Below are 21,739 nucleotides of genomic sequence, written 5' to 3' on the forward strand. Positions count from 1 at the left end.
AACATCAATGATGAGAATGTGCCCAGAATGTGCCTGCCACACGCCCCACACTGGGGATCGAGCCTATAATCTGGGCATGTGCCCTGACTGGGAACTGAACCATGACCTCCTGGTTCATAGGTCCATGCTCAACCATTGAGCCATGCTGGCCAGGTTGGTTCCTTCACTTTTTAACTGAGTGATAGCAGGCACAAGGCTTGGACTAGACCCTCTGTGCCTCAGTTTCACCATATAGTCAATTCTCATTACAGTAGTTTTGTTTAATAAAGTCTCTATGAGCACTGACCTAGTGAATGCTGAACCAAGACTCCTGTGCGGGATAAACAAAGCCAACACTTCCCTTCATGCTCTACCCTTTATTGATATTATTAATTGAAGGTTCATTTTATGCTCTGAACACAAAACTAAGGGCATTTAGTTGGAATGGGGATTGACAAACATTTTCTATAAAGGACCAGGCAGTAAATATTTTAGGCTTTGTAAGCCATACCGTGTGTCTCAGTGGTTGAATGTCGACCTATGAACCAGGAGGTCATGGTTTGATTTCCCAGTCAGGGTGTTCAGGAGGCAGCCGATTGATGATGTTTCTTTCTCATTGATGTTTCTATCTCTCTATCCCTCTCCCTTCCTCTCTCTCTAAAAAATCAATAAAGCCCTAGCTGGTTAGACTCAGTGGATAGAGTGTCAGCCAGCAGACTGAAGGGTCCCAGGTTTGATTCCGGTCAAGAGCACATGCCCAGGCTGTGGGCTTGATCCTCAGTAGGAGGGCGTGCAGGAAGCAGCCAATCAATGATTCTCTCTCATCATTGATGTTTCTATCTCTCTCTCCCTCTCCTGTTCTCTCTGAAATCAATAAAAATATTTTTTAAAAATCAATAAAAACATTTTTTAAAGGATTTCTTGGTTTTAATTTCTGAAATGGTATATATCAATAGATCAAACCCTTAGAGAATTCTTTGGGATCCTCAAGTCAATTTTATGCTCAAAAGCCAAGAATTAACTCCTGTGTGTGTGTGTGTGTGTGTGTGTGTGTGTATCTGGCCACCTGTGCTGGGATTAGCTTGGACACTTCCCTCACTACCGCCCTCAGTGAGGTCATGGTTCCCAGGACTCGCCATGAGCCCCGTGGCACAGAGAGCACCATGTGGGAGGGAGAGTTATTACTGCATTACTTTGGGAGGGGTGAGGGTGGGAAGAGGAACATGAGGCTTACCTGTTCTTTATGGAGTTCAGAAAACAGTTTTGTAACATTTAATGAGATGGGGAAATGCTCTTGAAATAATAATAATAATTATTATTATTAACGAAGCAAGCAGGCACATTCTGGGCCCATGAGCTTTGCATTGGCTATTCTTCTGTCTGCAGGTTCTCCCTCCAGACCTCTTGACCACACCTCCCCTTCCTGCTCTCTTGGTTTTTTTTTGTCTGAAAAATGCTCTTGAAGCTCGTCTTTCTGGGTTAGAATGCCAGGTTGAGGGTATTTTCTGCACTTTGACCATCTTGTTTCACTGTCGGCATTCTGTCATTTTTCTCTGGCTGGCTTGAAGAGCTTTCTTTCTGGTGTTCTGCTGTTTCGCTGTTGTGCCAGTTATTAACTTACTTGCCCACGGCAGAGGGTCCCGAGCCACTGGGGTCTGGGTGGGACAGGCTGGCAATGGAAACCTACCTAGAGCTCTTCTTCCCAGTGATCCAGCAAACTTGGGGTGGAGGTGGGGAGGACAACCATCAAAGCGTCCATCAGCAGCCCCCACCTTGGTTGAGGGATTTGGGAGGGGTTGATATCCCTGACCCTGCACAGGTGACCCGGGCAGTGGTATGTGGGGGTTTGTACAGGATGTATAGGGCGGAGCCTTTGGTCCCGGTTCTGAGGTGGACATAGGTGTGGCCCGTGGCCCCAGAGCACCTGCTCAGCTTCTCTGAGCCTCAGCTTCTGTATCACAAAATGGAGATGACAATAGTCTCCCTGTGGGGACAGCATGGATGCTCAGGGGCCAGCAGGGATCTGCAGATGTGCAAGCCCCGCATGTGAAAGTCAAGGGCAGACCTACCCTTCCTCCAGGCAGGTGCCAGGAAGCCCAGCCCTTCTCTCAGCTGGTGACTCAGCCTGGGGCCCTCTGCACCCTGGGGTAATATTTTATACTTATTACCTGGTCATTTCAATTCCCAGCACAACCAAGCTGGGCAGCTATTATCCCCATTGGCACAGATTAGAAAATAGGTCTCCAGCCTGACCGGTGTGACTCAGTGGTTAAGCATCGACCCATGAACCAGGAGGTCACAGTTCGATTCTCAGTCAGAGCACATGCCCAGGTTGCAGGCTTCATCCCCGGTGGGGGACGTGCAGGAGGCAGCCGATCAATGATTCTCTTTCATCATTGATGTTTCTATCTCTCTCTCCCTCTCTCTGAAATCAATAAAAAACATATTTCAAAAAAATAAAGAAAACAGGTCTCCAGAGGTTCAGCAACTTGGCCAAAGGCATGCAGTGGGCTTTCGGCATTCGGCATCCCCCGGAGCCCACGTCCTTTCCTTTTATCTTATCTTGACAGCATCAGTATGTGCAGGTCCTGGCGAGGTCCATCTTGGGAGCCGCCCCCCTCACCCCCTCTCCCCCTAACCCTCCCCCCCCCTTCCCCCCCCATTTTCACAGCTGTTTCTTCTCTGAAAGCAGCGCTCCGGGAAGAGCCTGGCAGGACTAGATACTGCTGCCCCCTCGTGGCCGCATGGCTCACTGCAGGACCCAGCCGGGAGCCACTTCTATCTTCCCTCTCCAAAAAGACACAGGGCGTTCGCTGTAGGAAATAAAATAACGGGGTCCGCAGCTCCACGCTTTGCTCGCGGAGGGATCTTCGTCAAGATTGAGATCCAACCTGCCCCGGGCCTCGGTCTCCCCCTCTGTGGAATGGGCGTCAGGAGGGCTCCGAGGCGTTCCTGGGAACCTAGAACACAGACTCGGAGGAACACGCCCTGCGGCCTCTGGCCCAGATTGCGCAGCGGGAGGCCAGGGGTTCGCCCCTTCCTGGCAAGGAGAAAACAAAGTCTGGGTACAAAGTCTGCAGGGAGCTGGTGGACTGTGAGGCGGGGCCGCCCTTCAAAGGCGCCGCGTGCTCTGCCCGCTGCCCGCCTTGATCTTTGGGCAGAGATTTATGGACACGCAGGGAAGCACCGTGACCCGGCCGGGAGGGGCGCGGGCAGCAGGCGCACCTCTCCGCCTCGCTGCGCACCGAATGGGGCTGAGGGCCAAGGGCAGGGGAGGTGCCGGTGAACCCGAGGGTCTCACTCGGACTTTAAGAGGGTTCGCCCTCCCACTGCAGACCCCAACCCGGGGCGGAGGAGGTGCCGGCCATCCTGGGCTGGGTCTCGACTCGCACCGGGCTCGTACAGGAACCCAGGGAGCCCCAAAAGCTCCATGAGGCACCGCTTCCCGGGTTAGGAGATAGAACACCCCACAGTGTTCCACAGTCTGCGGGCTGGTTTATAACCTTTTATTTTATTTTATTTTTACACTGACCACCCATCATTTTATTAGTTAGCTTTATCTTTTGTTAAGGTTTTGCCACATTTGCCAAACATGTAAATATTGAAAGTACATCGCAGACTGTTATGACGGATCTGCATTAAATAGTTTAGAAGAGACCTCCAAAGAGCACGCTCTTACGTAAACAGAACAGCTTTGTCACATCTTTAAAGAAACATTCACAATTCTTCATATCAGCAGTTATTTTTTAAACATTTTTTTAAAAAAGATCAGTCAGGATATCTCACATGTCTGTTTTTATCTAGAAAAATCCCTCATCATCATCATCTTCTTCTTCTTTTTAATGGCATTGATGTTTTGAAGAGTGATTTTTTCACTTGTAAGTGGCAAGCACAGAGCAGGGCCTGCTTTGCTCTTTTGTGCCCACATCCTCGGGTGGGCATGGCCCAGAGGGGAGACTGTTTGCCAGGGACTTTCCCAGTCTTAGCCCTGGCGGTCCTATGTCCTGGGAACCCTCAGTTCTAGGCCAGCCCGGATGGTGGTCACCCGTGAGCCCTCCACCCACTGTGAGAGTACAAAAGGGAGCGGGTGGAGTGAGAGAGAGAGGCCCTGAGGTGCGTCCCCTTCATCTCAAAACTGACAAGAGGGGCTTCAGGAAACCAGGGGAACATACGTCCCCTGGAGCTGGGGTCTGGAGGGTGGGAGGGACAGCGCGTGTGTCTGGTGCTTGCTCCATGCCTCAGAAGTGAAAGGTCAAGGCTGTTGCTATCGCTGCGTGGCCAGCCTTGGACCTGGGCAGGTGGCTGTGCTTCCTGGGCAACTGGTGTGTGTCCTGGGATCAGCGGCCATCTGAGAAAGGTGTCCACACAGAGGCCATGGGAGAAAGAATCAACATTTGCAATCCCCCAAACTACAGGGCCCCCGGCTGGGCCCCAGGGGCTGCAGTCCCACCCCCACACTTTCCTGTCCTTAGGTCTCCCACCCTCCTGCCCCAGCCATCAGGGAAAGAGCAGAGGCTGGCTGCCAACACCCCCCACCCCGCCCCCTGCCCCTGCTGCGGCTCCCCACCTGCAGCCAGCAGACCTGGGAGGGGGGAGAAGCTGGGACTGAATAATCATTATTTTTGAAGCTGGGACTGAATAATCGTTATTTTTGATCATTTTAAATAGAAACTGGAACTGCAGCTCCTGAACTGAGGCTGCTCTGGGGACCAGAAGTGGACCCACGAACTTCACTGCACTTGAGACTGAGCGGAGCGGTCTGGCAGCTGCCCAGGGTCCCACCCAGGTGTGGGCAGGCGCTTTCTGCCTCGTCCCTGCAGAGCCCTGCATATTCACTCAGTGTGAGCATCATGCCGGGTCCCCAGGAAACGCCAGGTGCGTGGGACACTGCTCACAGGCCAGCGGCCGCCTGCTAGGCCCAGTGGATGATGCTCCAGCCCGTCCCGCTTGCCTGGAGCAGCCCACACTTGGCCCTCCCCCTCCCTCACTTTCTTTCCTGGCTTCTGGAACCCACTCTTTCCTGGCCCTTCTCACCCGTGCGGGGCGCTCGGAGAGCCCCATCGTGCAGCCCTCGAACCTCTTTCTTCATAGCTCCTCCTCCAGGATGATGGCCTCCAGAACTGAAGATGCCACGTTTCTAGGCCCAGCCCAGGTCTCTTCCCTAAACTCCAGACCCTCCACCGGGAAATCGGACAGGATCTGGGCTAGACAAGTTCAAGGCCGACTTCGCCCCCACCCTAGCCTCTCTTCCCTTTTGCACACTGGCTCTCAGGTCTCGGTCTCAATGCGTGGCAGCCCAGCCTTACTCCTGTCAAACGCTTTGGCATCATCCTGGACACCTCTTCTCAGCCTTGACATTCCTCTCCACATCCTCTCTGCCCTCAGGGAGACCCAGAATCCAACCACTTCTCGCCATCTCTGCCTTTGCAGTCTTGGTCACCACCCTCTTGAACTTGGACCCCTGCAACGGCCCCTTCAGTCTATTCCTACACAGGAGCAGAGACATCCTGTGCAATGGAAACCCAAACTCATGCCTCCTCTGCTCCGGGCCCCAGATGGTCCTCCCCTCTCACTCAGAGGAGGTGTCCTCCATGGCCCCGTGGAGCTGGCCTGTTCCTCTCTGACCTTGTCTCTCTCTGCTCTGACCCCTCCAGCCCTCACCGCGCCTCAGGGCCTTTGCACTGGCCTCTCCTGCTGGCTGCACAGCTCCCTCCTGCCTTCCTCCAGGTCCCTGCACTAATGTCGCTTTCCTAGTGAGTCCTTTCTCACCCCCCGACCTTCTTACTCTGCCTTATTTTCTCTAGAACAGGTATCACCATCTGACATTGCCCACCTAGTACAGGGGTGGGCAAACGTTTCAGTAAAGGGCCAGATAATAATCATTTTGGGCTTCACAGGCCACACCGTCGCTGTTGCAACCACTCACTTTTGCCAGATGGAGATGACGTCCTGACAAGGCCTTACCTCTCTGACCTCACTTCTCCCTTCCTTGTGCGGAGGTGAGGGTGGGGGGTAGGGGGTGGGGAGAGGGGGGTCTGTGGAGATTGGGGGCTGTATCAGTGGCCTGGGGCTCTAGAACAAATCGCCACCAGCAGGCAGGCTTACAACAGCAGAACATCGCTCTCTCAGGGTTCTGGGGCCCAGGGTTGAGATCATGCTGTCGGAGGGGCCGGGCTCCCTCTCATGGCTCTCAGGAAGGGTCCCTCCTGCCTCTTCCAGCCTCCGGGGCTGCCAGGCTGTCCAGGGCTTGTGACCGCATCAGTCCAACCTCTGCCTCTGTCTTCTTTCTCCTCCTCTGTCCATCTCAGATCTCTCTCTGCCTTTCCGTCTTAAGGACCATTGTCACTGGATTTAGGGTCCACTGGGATAATCCAGGATGATCTCTTCATTTTAAGATCCTTCACTTAATTACACTTGCAAAGACCCTTTGTCCAAATAGGTTAACATGCACAGGTTCCTGGGATTAGGATGTGGACATAACTGTTTAGGGGCCACTGTTCAAGCCACTGCAGGTGTCTTTAAAGCGTTTAAAAGGGGAATCAAACCTGAATGTCGACGCCTTAATCTGCATTGAAAACAACACTGCCAGGTGGGCCAGACTTCCAGGCCTTCTCCCCCGGATGTGAGTTACGTGATAGGCCACCTGATCACGAGGGGGAAGCTCAGGGCTACAAACTCCGGGCTGATGGCAACTCTGGGAAGGAGAAGAGCACGCGTGTGTGTGTGTGTGTGTGGGGGGGGGGGGGGGTGCCTACCCCGAGTGCGTGCCTGGCACACCCAACCTCAGGTCAGTCATTTTTTCAAATCTCTTGTCTGAGTTTCCCATCAGCACCCAGAAAGAAGCCGGGCAGATACCATCATTCCCATTTTATACACGAGGAAACTGAGGCTCAGAGGGGAAGTCTAGCCCGTGTCCCTCACACCCCGGCCATCTCCATAGAAACCATGGCCCGCTACCAACGAAGCTCCCAGAGAGATCCCAAATCCAGTCCACGCACTGGTGGCCGCCTTCCCTCGCCTGCTCCCGGCGCAGGTTGCTAGGAGGTGGTGCTGCTGTAGGGACCAGGCCTGTGGGGGCCCAGGGGCGGGCTGGTGTGTGGACATTTCCTCTGCCCTCCTCCACCGAGCTGCCCTGTGGAGGGTGCTCGTAGTTCAGAGATGGTGGAAGCCCAAGGCACACCTCTGCCCACAGGCCAGGCCGGGCCGGGCCGGAGGGCTCTCGTGCCCAGAATAACTGTCCGGAGTCAGCATGTTCCAGCCGGGAGGCAAACCAAAGAGGCAAACCCAAGTGTCACGGGGCGGACGTGGCACCCTCGGTTGGCCCCTAAAAGGACCCCCATGGAGCCCCTGTCCCCGCAAATGATTCCATCCGACAGCTGCTGAGCCCCGTCACCTCGCTGAGACGCAGCCTGCCTCTGAGGAATGCGTCGAGAGTGAGCATTTCCAAACGGGGCCAGAGAAAAGCTCGGTGGCCTGAGGAGGTGACAGCAGCCTTCCGGGGAAGTGGGAGCTTAGCACAGTCTCCGGTTGCTTCTGACATCAGCGAAGAGTCTAAAAATCACTGTCCTTGTGGTGTCAGAATAAATAGTGACTGGTTCTCATTTGTGCTCCGCAAGTGACTTTCTCAAGGTTCTGAGCGGAGTCAGGCCAGCTGGGATCATGGTCTGATGCCTGGGGCACAGTCCTTCCCTCTCGGGGGTCTCTGGTGGTCCCTCCAGAGTGGGCAACACAAGGGTTGGCACAGGAAACTCCGGGAGCTGCTGCCGGCCTCTGTCATCTCCTGACTTAAATGGCCTCTTCTCTATTTACTGAATTCTCCCATTCTGAGCTTTCGAGCTTGCTGTCTCTCTGAGAATAGAGTCTCAGTATCTGTTTTTTATATTCTTGGTTCACTTTGCTTTTAATCATCTGCATAACTGAGTGCAGGGTCTTCAGCTTCTCAGATTTAGAGCCTTGACTTGCTTGAACTTTGGCCAGCTGTGTAATGGGTCCACTAACAGAGTGCCCCATGTGCCCCCTGGGCCCCCTTCCCCTCATCCCCACAACCAGTGCCCTTCCCCAGTCCCATGTGCTCTTCCTAAAGCACAACTCCTGACCCCAACTCCTTCTGGCCATTCCTGAGCTCCCTCAACTCCCGCCACCAGTCCAGAACGCCATCTCTCCTGGCTGTTACCATGGTAACCATCTACTGACCAGCCACCTACATCCCCTCTTTCCTCCTGGGAGCCTTGTCCCGCCCCCCCCCCCCCACCCCCCTCAGCAGCCAGAGTGCTCCTTTGATAAATGTAAGTCAGATCATTTCACTTAATTCATTCAACAAACATTTATTGAGCACCTGCTGTGTGCTGGGCCTTGGTCTAGGCCAGGGGTGGGCAAACTACGGCCCCCGGGCCGGATCCGGCCCGTTTGAAATGAATAAAACTAAAAAAAAAAAGACCATACCCTTTTATGTAATGATGTTTACTTTGAATTTATATTAGTTCACACAAACACTCCAACCATGCTTTTGTTCCGGCCCTCCGGTCCAGTTTAAGAACCCATTGTGGCCCTCGACTCAAAAAGTTTGCCCACCCCTGGTCTAGGCTCAGGGGATACACAGGGAACAAAACAAATGAAAGTCTCTGTTCTCCTGGAGCTTCCATTCCCATGGAGGGAAGAAAGTTAAGTAAAGAGTTTGTCAGATGTCAGTCAGTCCAAAGGGAAAAAGTCAAGCAGAGAAATGAGCACGCAGTGCTGGGAAGGGTGGGTGTAGGAGGGGCCTGGTTTGCAATTTTCAAAGGGGCTTAGGGGAGACCTGGCTGAGGAAATGAAGATGTAAAGAAGTGAACCATGCGGATAACTAGGGATAAGAGAGACCAGAAGAGAGGCCAGTAAGTGCAAAGGCCCTGAGGCAGGAATGCGCCTGGTGTGTTGGAGGACCAGCCAGGAGGCCACAGAGTCTGGAACAGGGTGAGGGAGAGCAAGGAGGGTGCATAAGAAGGCCGGAGAGATAAAGGGAGAGGTATGGCCAGATCAGGCCCAGTAGGTGCCGTAAGGCTTTTTGACTTCTATTCTGACTGATACAGGAGCTTTAGAAAGTTCTTGAGCAGAGGAGGGATGTGATCTGACTTGTTTTAACCTGCTCACTCTGGCTGCTGTGAGATTAGACTGAAGGGGTCAAGGTGGGAAGCAGGAGACCCATAGGGGTGGTGATAGTGGAGGTGGGAGAAGAGCAAGGAGTCTGCATCTGTTTTGAAAGTAGAGCCAACAGTATGTGCTACTGAGATTGGGCATAGAGTGTGAGAGAAATCGGCAAGGATTTTATTGTTTAAACTAGAGGCCCGGTGCACGAAATTCGTGCAAGAGTAGGCCTTCACAGCCCCAGCAGCCTAGACCCTGGCAGCCATGGCTTCGTCCGGATATTACGATTTTTTTATTATAGATGCCTACAATGGCTCCCCATTCCTCTTTGGATATGTCTCGATTCCTAATCCAGGTCTGATCCACACTGGCCCAGCTGGCTGTTCTTGCTGCACCATTTGCCGGTGCCCACTCCTTTGTCAATGTTCCCACCTCCCAAGTCAGAATTCCCCAGACATTGCAGCTCAATAATCTTCATTTTTCATGGAATTCCTCACAGTCTGCTCATAGTGTTTTGGAACTTTTTGTTTGTTTTAAATTGATCTGTCTTCTTGATTTGGCTTGCCTCCCTCCCCAGAATATAAACTCCATAGGACAGAGACATTCTGCCTAGCTTTGTGAAGTTGTCACAAATACAGGAAGAATGCTGGCATCGTGAGCACAGGTTGTGATAGTTCACGCTCACCTGCAGGGCACTGCTGGCCCTATTCTGTAAGGAAGGAAAGTGCAGGGGGAAGGTTATATTTAGACCTGCCCAAGGGCACAGCTGGTTCTGGAGCCAGAGTTTGAACTGGGGCCTGCGGGTTCCAGAGCTAGTGCCATGGCCCTCCCAGCCCCTCCTGTCCCCTGAGGGTCCAGGCAGAGCTCCATGGTCAGGTGGGGACAGAGCCGGGGAGATGGGGAAGGTCAGTGCCTGCTGGTTGAATGAGTCAAAGGCGGCGTCTGCCACCCCAGGGCCTTTCTTGCTCAGCCCGCCTGGAAGCTGTTGGGAAGACCAGCGTGTCTGCGCTCAGTCTCTGTATCATAACGCATGTAGAGGGCATTTAGTTTACAAATAAAACCTCAAGCCCACTCCAATCGCAGCCCGCGCAGCTCCTGCCTCTCTCCATCAGCTACTTCTGTTACTCTGTGCTCTGCCCTCCTGGGCGCCCTCACCAGTGCGAACAGGTGGGGGTTGCCGTCGCGGGAAAGCGCACAGACCTTGTTCCGGGAGCCCCTGGCTCACAGCCCTCAAACTGCCTCACCGTGGGCCTCGGGCAACACCCCTCCCCCCACCCCGCCCCCGGGCCTCAGTTTACCCATCGGTAAAGGCCAGGTCTGTGCAACCCTACAGGTGACACACCTGCTTCCGGGACTTCATGGGCCCCCGGCCCCCACGGGGTGGAAGCCCGGAGTCCAACCCGCGCCCCGTGGAGCCCCGGCGACTCCAGAGGAGGCGGGGGTCGCGGGGAGGCCCGCGGGGCCGGCGCGCAGCGGCAGCCTCGCCGCAGGCCAGCTCCGGGGGGCGCCCGCGGGAGGGCGCGGCCAGCGCGGGGGGCGCGGACGGGCGGCGGCGGCAGCGGCGGGGGGCGGAGACGCGGCGCGGCTTCCGCTCCCGCTCCTCCTCCCTCCTCCCCCGTCGTCCTGGTCCGCGGCGCCCGAGGGGGAGGCGGCAGGCGCCGGGAGCCGCGCGAGGAGCTGCCGCGCCGCGCCATGGAGCCTGAGTGAGCGCGGCGCGGGCCCGCCGGCCCCGGACAACATGGAGGCGGCGCCGCCCCGGCCGCCGCCGCCGCCGCCGCCGCTGCTGCTGCTCGCGCTGTGCTGCAGCCTGGCCCCCGCCGCGGGTAGGTGGGCGCGGGCCGCGGGGACAATGGCCCGGGAGCCGAGGCGTCTCGGGCGGCCCACGGCCAAGTGCGCGGTGCGCGGTAGCGACTTTGCAAGTTGGGGACGAGTTGGGGCGCGCGCCGCGGGTCCCCGCCGCCCCCCGTCGGCCCCCGCCGCCCGGGTGCCGCGCGCGGCCCTTTGTCTCCACCGTCCGGGCCCCTCCGGGGACGCAGGGCCCGGTCCGGAGCGTCCTGGGGCGGCGAGCGGGGCGCGCGGGCGGCGCCGTCCCTGCCAGGTGCGGCGCGGGCGGGCCCTCACCTGCCCGGGCCCCGGCGCGCTCGGCAGTGCGCCCGCGTGGAGCCGGCGGGCGAGGCCGCGCCGGGACCCGGGGACCCCGGCCCCGCGGGCAGGCGCCGAGCGAGGACTTTCGGCCGGAGACAGGCCTGGCCGCCCTGCGCCGGGAACTCTGGCGAGCCTGTTTCCGATGGCCGCGCGGCCGGCCTGCGAGCTCCGAGAACTGATTGAAGTTGCAGAGAAAGTTCTGAGACCCGCGCGGGCGGCCTGGCCTGTCGCGCTGGCTTTTCGTCGGTGTGGCTGTCGGTTTTCTCACCGACTGACACCTGCCAGGTGCCGCAAGGACCCGTCTGGCCACGGGGACCCCAAACAGTGGCCTCCGAGGGGCCGGCTGCGTGGGGCCGCCGCGGAGGACGGGGTTCTGGGGCGCGGCGTGGCGGGGCCGCGAGCTCGAGCCTCGGTTGTGCACACCCGTGGGGAGACCGAGGGCTGGGAATCTTCTGCAACTTTCGGTGTGTCCCAAGGGGTGGAGTTGAGGTCAGGAGGGCTTAGGAAACCTAAGCGCCTGTGAAACGCTACACATGTTCTTTTAATTTGGAGATTGCCATGTGGTTTTTGAAGCAAGTCTCTCGCTACCTAAATCATTATCCTCAGACGTGAGTGTTGTTAGTCTGGAGTGTGGCAGGGCCGGTGGACATGGCCAGCGAGGCCCGTGCTATGGGGGTGCTGTTTTGCTGGTGGTGGTTTTTTTTTGGGGGGGGGGGGACCTTGGGTTCCTTTGTCTGGGCCTCTTTAAGGCAAACAGCTGTCTCCCTGAATATTTCCAGGGTGGACATTGCAGGGAGGTGTCCTGGCCTGGCTCTGTGGTCACGTTCCCAGTGCTGCGGCCCCTACATTGAGGTTTGGGGGGACCGAGAAGGGATGGTTTCCTCAAGTCCTCCTGCCCCCCAGTCCAAGCCTAGAGACTGTTGGCGGTTTCACCCCAACTTGGTCTCTCTCAGGAGTGTTTTTACATTTCTCGGCCGTGTCCGATCCTAGCAAAACAAGGTGACGACCAAACAATGACAGTATCTGGGGAGTTGAGGCCAACGTGCTCCTTTTCTTTCCGGAAATGCCTGGATCACGGAGGCAAAGGGATTTTTTTGGGGAAGATGTTTGTTTTAAAGGTGGGGTTTCTCAGCTGGCTCTGTTGCTTTGCACTTCGTTGCAGTTTTGGATTTCCTGTAGCTTTGGGGGTGACGTTGCCAGAGGCAAATGCCTGCCGCTGTGCAGTTCAAGCCCCCAAGGAGAAGAATCCCATCTGTGGAGCTCAGTTGTATGTGAGGCAGAAATAGAGTTGATTATTTTAACATTAGGAAGTATATGAGCCTGAGGTTTTCAGAGCACGGCCGGCGGGGTGACCCAGGCCTAAAATGGAAGGACCAGGCGGCATTTGCAGAAGCGCTGGGACTGCTCTCGATGGGCTATGTCCCTGATTCCTGGGCTCGATTTATGCCTCCGTCCAGACTGAAGCCAGTAAGTTGGTAGCTAATTATTTTTCCTGATTGCTTCCTGTTGCAATTTGAAGCTCTGAGCCCACTGAAGTGCCTTTGTTCTCGAGGTTCCCTTGCTGGGAACGGCCCAAGGCTGCTCCCCTCTGGCCCCACAGCACTCACTCCAGGCCGGGCCTGTCCAGGATCCCCCAGGGAGGTTACTGCAGATGCCCAGGGCCTGGCCACTGGGAGGGCCCGGCTAGTGGGTGTTAACTAAATGGTGTGTGGAGTCCACTGAGACAATCTTCCCAGCAGACGAGCTTTCCAGAGCAGGGCCCGCGTGCCTGTAACCCTCCCGTGTGGATCCAAGAATGTACCCAGTCCATCCATATGGTCCAACACTTGCTGTGGAGATCCTGTCCTATTTGGAACCCGTCTAATTTCAGCCGCACTGTCTCACTGCTCAGGCATGTAGCAGAGTTTGCACACTGGTTGGGGCGGGGGGTACAGTCAGGTGAGGACTCAGCATGCAGGACTCCTGCTGGCAGCGGCCGCTCGCCAGGGCTGAGCAGGGGCCTGGGGTCAGACCCACCTGGTGTATGTGCTCAGCAGCTGGTTGACTTTGGACGACTTATTTAGCTTCTGTGTGTTCAATGTCTTCATCTGGTCCCCCCCGACGCTGGGCGTTTGGGAGCATTACATGCCATATGTGAAACTCTTAGCGCCATCCCTGTCCCACATGAGGGACTGGTGGTGGCAGAGCCGCATGCAGTGCCTGTTGTGTAACAGGGGCCTGGATCTTGCCTGGAAGGTTTAGAAGTTGTTGTTATACACTCTGGATGTTTCTTCTGCGTGTGACCTTGGATATCTTGTCTGCTGTCTGACTTGTTGATCGCTGACATCAAGTGGGGTGCCTTGGAGTGGTTAATAGCAAGGACATGGACCCTGAGTGGTCCAGAGTCTTGCTACTTGCTTTTGGGGGGTTGAGGGAGAGCTTTGTGTGACTCAGTTTTCTCTTCTGTGAAATGGGCATAATAATACTTCCTACCACGGATTCAGTGGCACAGCAGCCTGGCACTGGATCAGCTTCTGCTGTGGTTGGTGTTACTCTTGGGCATTTGTGTGAAGTGTTGGGATAGAATAGGATAGAAAGGCGGTGAGGCCAGTCTTTGCTGCCAGCTGTTCCTGACTGTGGAGCTAGGAGAGACCTGGGCCTGGGGCCTCACCCTCACGGACCAGAGGTTCTCCACTGAGAGAGGCTGGATCACACTGCAGAGTCTGGATGCGTGCCAGAAGGCGATGGAAGCTTCCGGAAGGCTTTGGTCAGGCGGGGATAGGAAACACAGGCTGGAGTCAGATCTGTTCTAGGTGAAAGGTGTTGAGTTGACCTTTTTTTTTTTAAGTTGAGATGAAGTACACATAAAAGTAATTTTTTTAAAGTGCACAATTTGGAGGCATCCTAATATATAAAAAGCCAGGGGCCATCACACCTGAAACAACCGGACCGACGACCAAACAGCAGGCTGCGTGCAGCCACAAGGCCGGCAAGGGGGTTGGTGAGGGACGACCAAACAACTGAATAGCAGGCTGCGTGGGGTGACCAGGCCAGCGGGGGGGGGGGGCAGTTGGGGGCAACCAGGCCTGCGGGGGGTATTTGGCAGTTGTGGGCGACCAGGCCAGCAGCGGGGGGCAGTTTGGGGTGACCAGGTTGGCGGGGGGGGGGGGGGCAGTTAGGGGTGATCAGGCAGGCAGGCAGATGAGCAGTTAGGAGCCAGCCATCCTGGATTGTGAGAGGGATGGCCGACTGCCAGTTTAGGCTGACATCCTGGGGATCGGGCCTAAACCGGCAGTTGGACATCCCATGAGGGGTCCCGGATTGGAGAGGGTGCAGGCTGGGCTGAGGGACACCCCCCCCCCCCCCCCCGCACGAATTTCGTGCACTGGGCCTCTAGTTTCCTATAATCACAATGTTGTATGATTAACCACCATTTCTATCAAGTCACAAAACATTTCAGCACCTCGAAATAAGCCTCGGTACCATCAGACAGCACCTCCCCGTTCCCTCGGCTGCCGCCAGTCCGCTTTCTGTCTCCGTGGAGGTGCCTGCCCTGGACTTTTCATGTCCATGGGATCATATGGTGTGGTCTTTCTTGCCGGCTTTTCCTCTTTAGCGTCAGGGTTTCGAGGTTCGGCCACATGGTAGCATATGTCAGCGCCTCATTCCTTTTCACGGCCGAGCGATCTCCCATTGTGTGGGCAGAACCGCTCCAAGGGACATCTTGCTGGGTGTAGGCTGGGGGCCATGGTGTGGGCTGGAGGCCCTGGTGTCCCCCTGGGGCTGGGACGGTGAAAGCTGTTTTAAGCTGGGCCAGGACCTGGGCAGATTAGCCCTTAGATCCTCCTGCCTTGATTCAGAGACGTGACAGCTGATGGTGAAGGGAGCCGAGGGGACAAGCTGAGGGCCGGTGCTGGCCTCCAGGGAGGGTCTCTGGTCAGTGTGACAGGAGCCCTGAGAGAAACTGGGCCTCTGAGGCCTCTCCCACGGCCACTAATGCTCTCAAAACGGGAGGCTCTGATGGCAGCGAGGGGCTGTGTCCAGCCCTCACCTCAGGGCTTGTTGACACGTGGGCTCAGACGGTGGTGTTGTGTCTGCTGGAGACGGGTCCCGTGGGCGTCCTGGGGACAGCGCGGTCCCAGTTGCTGACACGTGGAGGCAGCTGCTTCGCACAGGGAGCGGCCCAGGGTCCCGCCTCCGGGCCTGGCTGCTCGCTGCTTTCTCTTCGGTTTTAGAAAGTCCTTTGCTAGCTCTCAGCTATGGTTTCCTCATTTGCAGAGTAGGGACCCTGGTTCTGCCTTGCAGGGCCCTGGCGGGGTTCGGGGAGCCAGTGTCAGGAGGTAGCGGGAAGCTGTTCCCTCAAGACAGGCCACTCTGGGAAGGATTTGAGAGCCCTGCCCCAGGCCTCCGGATTTCCTTTCAGAAGTGCCCCAGGAGCCCAGGCCCTAACACCCTTGCCCAGCTGGGGGCCCGGAGGTAGTGAAAGATGATGGGGGTCTGTTTCTGGTGCCGGTTTGCCCCTGAGGGGTGGCTGGCAGCTCCAGTCCAGGCCTAAGCGCAGCTGGAAGTAGACCTGGCTGTTGGTCCTTCCCCTGGTAAGTGGGGGACTCCGTGCCCCTAAGCCTGTGGTCAGCAAACTGTGGCTCACGAGCCACATGCGGCTCTTTGGCCCCTTGAGTGTGGCTCTTCCACAAAATACCACGTGCGGGTGCGCGTACATTGCGATTGAAACTTCGTGGCCCATGCGCAGACGTCGGTTTTCGGCCTGGGCGAGTCTATTTTGAAGAAGTACTGTTGATACCTGTCTCTGTTGACTAATGAGTTTGCCGACCACTGCCCTGAGCTATGTGGGGTGTGTGCCAACCAGGGCACATCCTTGCCCACATCGGTTCCGCCTGGACTTGAGCCTGAAGCAGCCCCATTATCTGTGCAGCCCCCCAGGCCGGCCTTTGCTTTCCGATTTGTCCCAGATGGACTGTCGCTTGGTAGGGGACTTAGCTCTCTGCTGGCACCCACGGGCTCGCCCTGCCCAGTGAGCGTGGGCCTCAAGCTCACAAAGTGCCAGCAGCTACGAGGCCCTGGAACCTCAGGTTGTGATCAGTCTGTGCCCAGATCCTGAGTCCTCTGTCCCTCTGTCCTCTTGCCTGGACCCCCTGGGAGGTTGCTCTGGTGACATCACTTTCCCGTGTCTTTGAATTAGCCTGTTCTAGGTACCACACATTAGTGGGGTCATGCGCTGTTTGTCCTTTTGTGTCCGGCTTATTTCTTTGGGTGATGTTGTCGAGGTTCATCCAAGCTGTAGCATGTGTGGGAACGCCATTCCTCTTTCTGTCTGAAGAATATTCCATCGTACGGGTAGAGCATACGTTGTGTGTCCATTCATTTGTCGATGGACACTTGCGTCGGTTTCCACCTTTGGCGACTGTGAATAAAGCTGCTGTGAACGTGGGTGTGCAAGGGTCTGTTTGAGTCCCTGCTTGCACTGTCGGACTTGCTGGACCATGTGGTAATCCTGTGTCTAATATTTTGAGGAACCATCAAACTGTCCTCCACAGCAGCCGCACCGTTTTACATTTCCACCAGCAGGGCCCCAGAGTGCCAGCTCCTCCGTGTCCCGGCCAACACTTAATTGCCCCTTTTTTTGCTTCAAGCCATCCTCGCAGGTGTGAAATGGTACCTCATGGTGGTTTCAAGTTGCATTTTCCTGGTGAGTAATGACGCTGAACATCTTTCCATGTGCTTGTTGGCCATTGTCTTTTATGAAAATATACATATGTTTAAATGCAAGACCAGCTGGTGTGGCTCAGTGGTTGAACATTGACCCATGTACCGAGTGGTCACTGGTTCCGTCCCGGGCAGGGCACATGCTCAGGTTGCAGGCTCAATCCCCAGTAGGAGGCGTACAGGAGACAGGCGATCGATGTTCCTTTCACATTGATGTTTCTATCTCCCTCTCCCTTTCTCTTTCTCAAATCAATAAAAACATATTGAAATAAAATAAATACAAGGCATACACGAGTACATATAAACAGCTTAAACATTTACCATGGCACTTCTTTCTGCAAAGTGTCCTTTTTTTTAAAAAATATGTTTTATTGATTTTTTACAGAGAGGAAGGGAGAGGGATAGAGAGTCAGAAACATCGATCAGCTGCCTCCTGCACACCCCCTACTGGGGATGTGCCTGCAACCAAGGTACATGCCCTTGACCAGAATCGAACCCGGGACCCTTCAGTCTTCAGGCCAACGCTCCATCCACTGAGCCAAACCGGTCAAGGCCAAAGTGTCCTTTTTTATTGCCTGTTCTAATTCTCTTCTCAGGGATGACCAGACCTTTAACACATATGTTAACATGTTACGTTGTTTTGGACTCATATTTTTTACCTACATCCATTCACTCTCTACCTGTCATTTCATAGCTTTCCTTTTTTACTTACATATTGTAAAAATTTTCTGTATCTTCTAGATCTTCATTCTTGCTTTTTCTTTTTCTAGAGAGTGAAAGGGAGTGAGAAGAAGAGAGAGAGAAAGAGAGAGAGAGAGAGAAACAGAGAAACATTGACGTGAGAGAGACACATTGATTGGTTGCCTCCCGCATGCGCCCCTGACTGGGGCCTGGGAATTGAACCTACCACTGAGGAGCCTTTAACCTGGAATTGAACCTACGATCCTACCTTCTGTGGGGTGACTCTCTAACCACTGAGCAGATCCAGCCAGGGCTAGATCTTCATTCCTTTTAAAAGCCAGGAGCTATTTCATAGTGAGGGCATACCCCATGTCACCGCTTTTACCCAGAAGAGCGTTTCAGTTCTTGCAGGCTCTGTGGCTATTGCAAGGCATGCCACGCACTTATGTCTGTGCATGTCGGTCCAGTATTTCTGTGGGATACATTCCTTGTCAAAGGGTAGATCCATTCATAAGTTTGTGAAGATGCTGACAAGTGCCTCCAAAAGGCCATGCTGAGCCACACTGGCTGGGTTATATATATTTTTCCCAGTTTTTTCTTCCGGTCTGTAGCTAGTCCATCCTTGTTTTGGGTGGTTTATTATTATAAAGACATGAAAAAGTGTTATGTTATAAAAACTCTCATTCTTGCCCTGCCGGTGTGGCTCAGTGGTTGACCGTTGACCTATGAACTAGGAGGTCATGGTTCGATTCCCGGTCAGGGCACATACCCGGGTTGCGGGCTTGATCTAGTTGGGGGCTTGCAGGAGGCAGCCGATCAGTCATTGATGTTTCTCTCTCTCCCTCTCCTTTCCTCTCTGAAATCAATAAAAATATATTAAAAAAACAACAACACAAACTCCCATTCTTTTCCCTTATGGCTTCTGGGATCTGTGCCTGGCTTCTCTACCCCCAGGTTATAAATACATCTTCCTTTATCTTCTCCACGAACTATTACTGTTTTGTACTTTATAGTTAGACATTCTCTCTGGTTTTTGAGAGGATGTGTGGTTTGAGGTAGGGATCTGAACTGTCCCTGCTACCAGTTAGTGGGTATGGAATGGTCCCGACACCTTGACAGAATGGCCCATCCTATCCCCACTCGTTTAAAATGTCACCCTTTCACCTGGAGAGTATCATGAAATAAATCAGTCAAAGACAAGTATCAGCCCTAGCCGGTTTGGCTCAATGGATAGAGCGTCAGCCTGCGGACTCAAGGGTCCCGGGTTCGATTCCGGTCAAGGGCATGTACCTTGGTTGCGGGTACTTTCCCAGTGGGGAGTGTGCAGGAGGCAGCTGATCAATGTTTATCTCTCATCGATGTTTCTAACTCTCTGTCCCTCTCCCTTCCTCTCTGTAAAAAATCAATAAAACATATTAGAAAAAAATGACAAGTATCACATGATCTCATGCATACATGGAATTTAAATAACAAAATAAACTGATGAACGGAGTGGATTCAGAGACATGGAAGCATGGAACAGAGTACAGAATCTCGGGGGGAAGGCAGGGGAGGGTGGATGGGTGGGAGGTAGTCAACCGAAGACTTCGTATGTATATATGCATAACCCTGGACACAGATAATAGGGTGGTGAAGGCCTGGGGTGGCGGGTGAGGGGTGAGCCGGAGAGGATCAATAGGGGGAAAAATGGGACATACGTAATACTTTCAACAATAAATATTTTAAAAAAGAAAAGAAAAAAAAGAATAAAGTCACCCTTTCATATGCCGTGTCCATAGATGCTCGGCTGTTGATTCTGGAACCTTCTCCGTGACCTGTTGGGTAGCAGCAGGCTGCTGTTTTAATCTATGTAGCATCACAGTATATTTTGAGATGGATGGTGCAATTCCCCCTTCATTGTTCTTTCCAAAGAAGGTTTGTGTTGACTCCTATTGTACGTTTACTCTTTTGCGATAAACTTCAGAGTCAGCCTATCGAGTTCCATCCTTTGATCTTTGGATCCGGGGACAGTAAATGGTGACATTGAACAGGTGTCGGAGGGCCGGACTTTAGAAGTGCTCTCCGACAGGCGAGCTGGTCTCTGGCTGTGGACAGAAATGCATCTGCAGCCTCGACGGGGCGGGTCTTCTCGTTTTTTTGGTGGCTGGCAGGACCTGGAAGGAATCCCAGGTGACGTTTGTGCTGGGCTGCTTGAGCCACATCTACTCAGGAAACGAGCGCTAATGCAACTCATTCCAGCGTTACCCGAAGGCAAATATAATTACTGTGTAAATTACTGCTCCCCTCCCCTCCGTTCATTCCAGAACAAAATGTGAGCAACTTTCGTTTCTTCCCCAGGCTGCACCCCTCCATTAGCCCAGACGGGAGGCGGTACCTGCCTCACAAAACTCGCAGGAAATTGCTCAATGGGGCGTTCAAAAGCCGCCTGAGCTCGTGGCCAGAGCCAGAGCACGTCAGCCCTGGTGCCTGGTAGCCTTCCAGACTCTCCACTGGCTCTCCTGGTACCAGTCGAGCTGGTGATGGGAGCGAGGGGACGTCCTCACTGCAAGGTGGCTTGGGAGCAAGACCTGCTTGCCTGGGGGACAGGCCAACTCCAAATCCCCGCCCCCCCCCTGGTTCTCCAAAGGAGAGTGAGTGGGGGAGTCTGGGTGTGGGGGCGCTGTGTTGGCCTCCCACGGTCCTTACTGAGCTGACTCTGATGCCTGGGCTCCCCCCCGCCCCCCAACAGGCCCCGTGTCTGGTCTGTCCTCATTGGGAAGCCTGCCACGCTGCTCAGAGGCCTCCCCTGTCCCCCCCCCCCCCCCCCCCCCTCTGAACTTGCTGTGGAAGACAAGATCGGAGTGGAGGACATAGGTTTCTGTGTGGTCTCCTTCTTTCTAGAACCTTCTTCCCCTTGCCCATTTATGTAACTTTCTGGCCAGATTAATTTTTCTACAACGAGTTTCATCGTATTCTTCCCTTTCCCGGAAAACGACACTCGTTTCTCAGGATCCAGAGTTGGAGATTTTCCGCCCACCGTCCCCCGCTGCCCCTGAGCTGGCTCAAGCCCCCTTTCTGCTCCCCAGAGTGAGTGTTGCTCCAGCCAGATCCAACTCGGAGTCCGGAACCTTCCGTGGCCCACCCAGCCTGAGAGGGCCTTGGGGACAGAGGCTCCATCCTTGTCCTTCCGCCCCTGGCATGGTGTCTGCTGCGGGGTGGACGCTCGGTAGCTGTCTCAGGGTTCCGGAGGCCTCGTCTGTCCACGGAACAAATCTGCCCCATCCTTACTTCCTCTGGCCCCTAAATCTGCTGTGTCGTGAGCTCCCTCCCCCTCCTCCCATCCCGAAATCCAGCCCAGCTGTTTCCCAGATTGAAGAACATCTGTCCTGCTGTGTGGGGCCGAGTGAGGGACCCCCGCCCCCAGTAAGAGCCCGTATTTCCGAGGCTCGGACTCAGAGGGCCTGCTCCAAATAAAGCTGGTCTTTGTTTTACTTCGAGGAACCGGTGCATCCCAAACGCACTTGACTCTGAGGTCCTGTGTCCACTGAGTCCCTACCCACCTTCCTCTTTTGGGCTCCCGTTTCTAGTTTTTAAAAAACGTGCCTTCTGTTTGAAAGATTTTATCCTTTCAAGGAAAGTATGTTTGTTAAGTAATAACCTTTCCTGCTTATGGATCCCAGACCTGCGCAGTCGCCACGCGGAGCTGGTGGGAGGCTGCTGCAGGGTTTCCGTCAGCCCCTCCCGGAGTTTCCATGGGCTTTTCAGGCGCCTGGAGGAGCCAGTCCACCTCCTTGGGCTGTGGACCCGAGCAGGAGGAACTGATGTGGAGGGGTCAGGCAGGGCTGGCCTCGAGGCGGGTGTGCAGGGTTTTGGGGAGGCCCTGTTCTGCTTCATCTGTGAGGGGCTGGGAAGGCCCGCTCAGAGCTCTGCTCGGACCAGCATCCCCACCGGCTCCAGCATCCCTGCATGGCCAGTCCTGGCCCATGGGCCGATCTTCCTGCCGCTTCCGCTCTGTGTACCGAGGCCTTCCCGGTGCCCCGCCCCCAGCCAGGATGGAATGTGGCTGAAGGTGGGACCCCTGTGCCTACAGGGTCGGATTAGGGAACTGCCTGCCTGTGGGTCTGTGAGGGTC

General features: G+C 55.0%; 1 protein-coding gene across 3 annotated transcripts in view; it reads left to right on the forward strand.

The window, feature by feature from the left end:
* Window positions 1–10,750: 10,750 nt before the first annotated feature.
* LRP5 (LDL receptor related protein 5) overlaps window positions 10,751–21,739 on the forward strand; it is a 75,077-nt gene continuing 64,088 nt past the window's right edge. For 2 of the 3 annotated variants that reach the window (XM_070427686.1, XM_070427689.1), the window contains exon 1: window positions 10,751–10,922. In XM_070427686.1, the coding sequence (XP_070283787.1) occupies window positions 10,838–10,922 (85 nt within the window). In that variant the 5' untranslated portion in view covers window positions 10,751–10,837. The remainder of the gene's footprint in view (window positions 10,923–21,739) is intronic. The other variant, XM_070427687.1, reaches the window with a different exon arrangement.

The sequence above is a fragment of the Myotis yumanensis genome, unplaced genomic scaffold (assembly GCF_028538775.1).
Source record: "Myotis yumanensis isolate MYYU_CA2020_CCGP unplaced genomic scaffold, mMyoYum1.0.hap1 SCAF_10, whole genome shotgun sequence".
In the NCBI taxonomy this organism is placed as follows: domain Eukaryota; kingdom Metazoa; phylum Chordata; class Mammalia; order Chiroptera; family Vespertilionidae; genus Myotis; species Myotis yumanensis.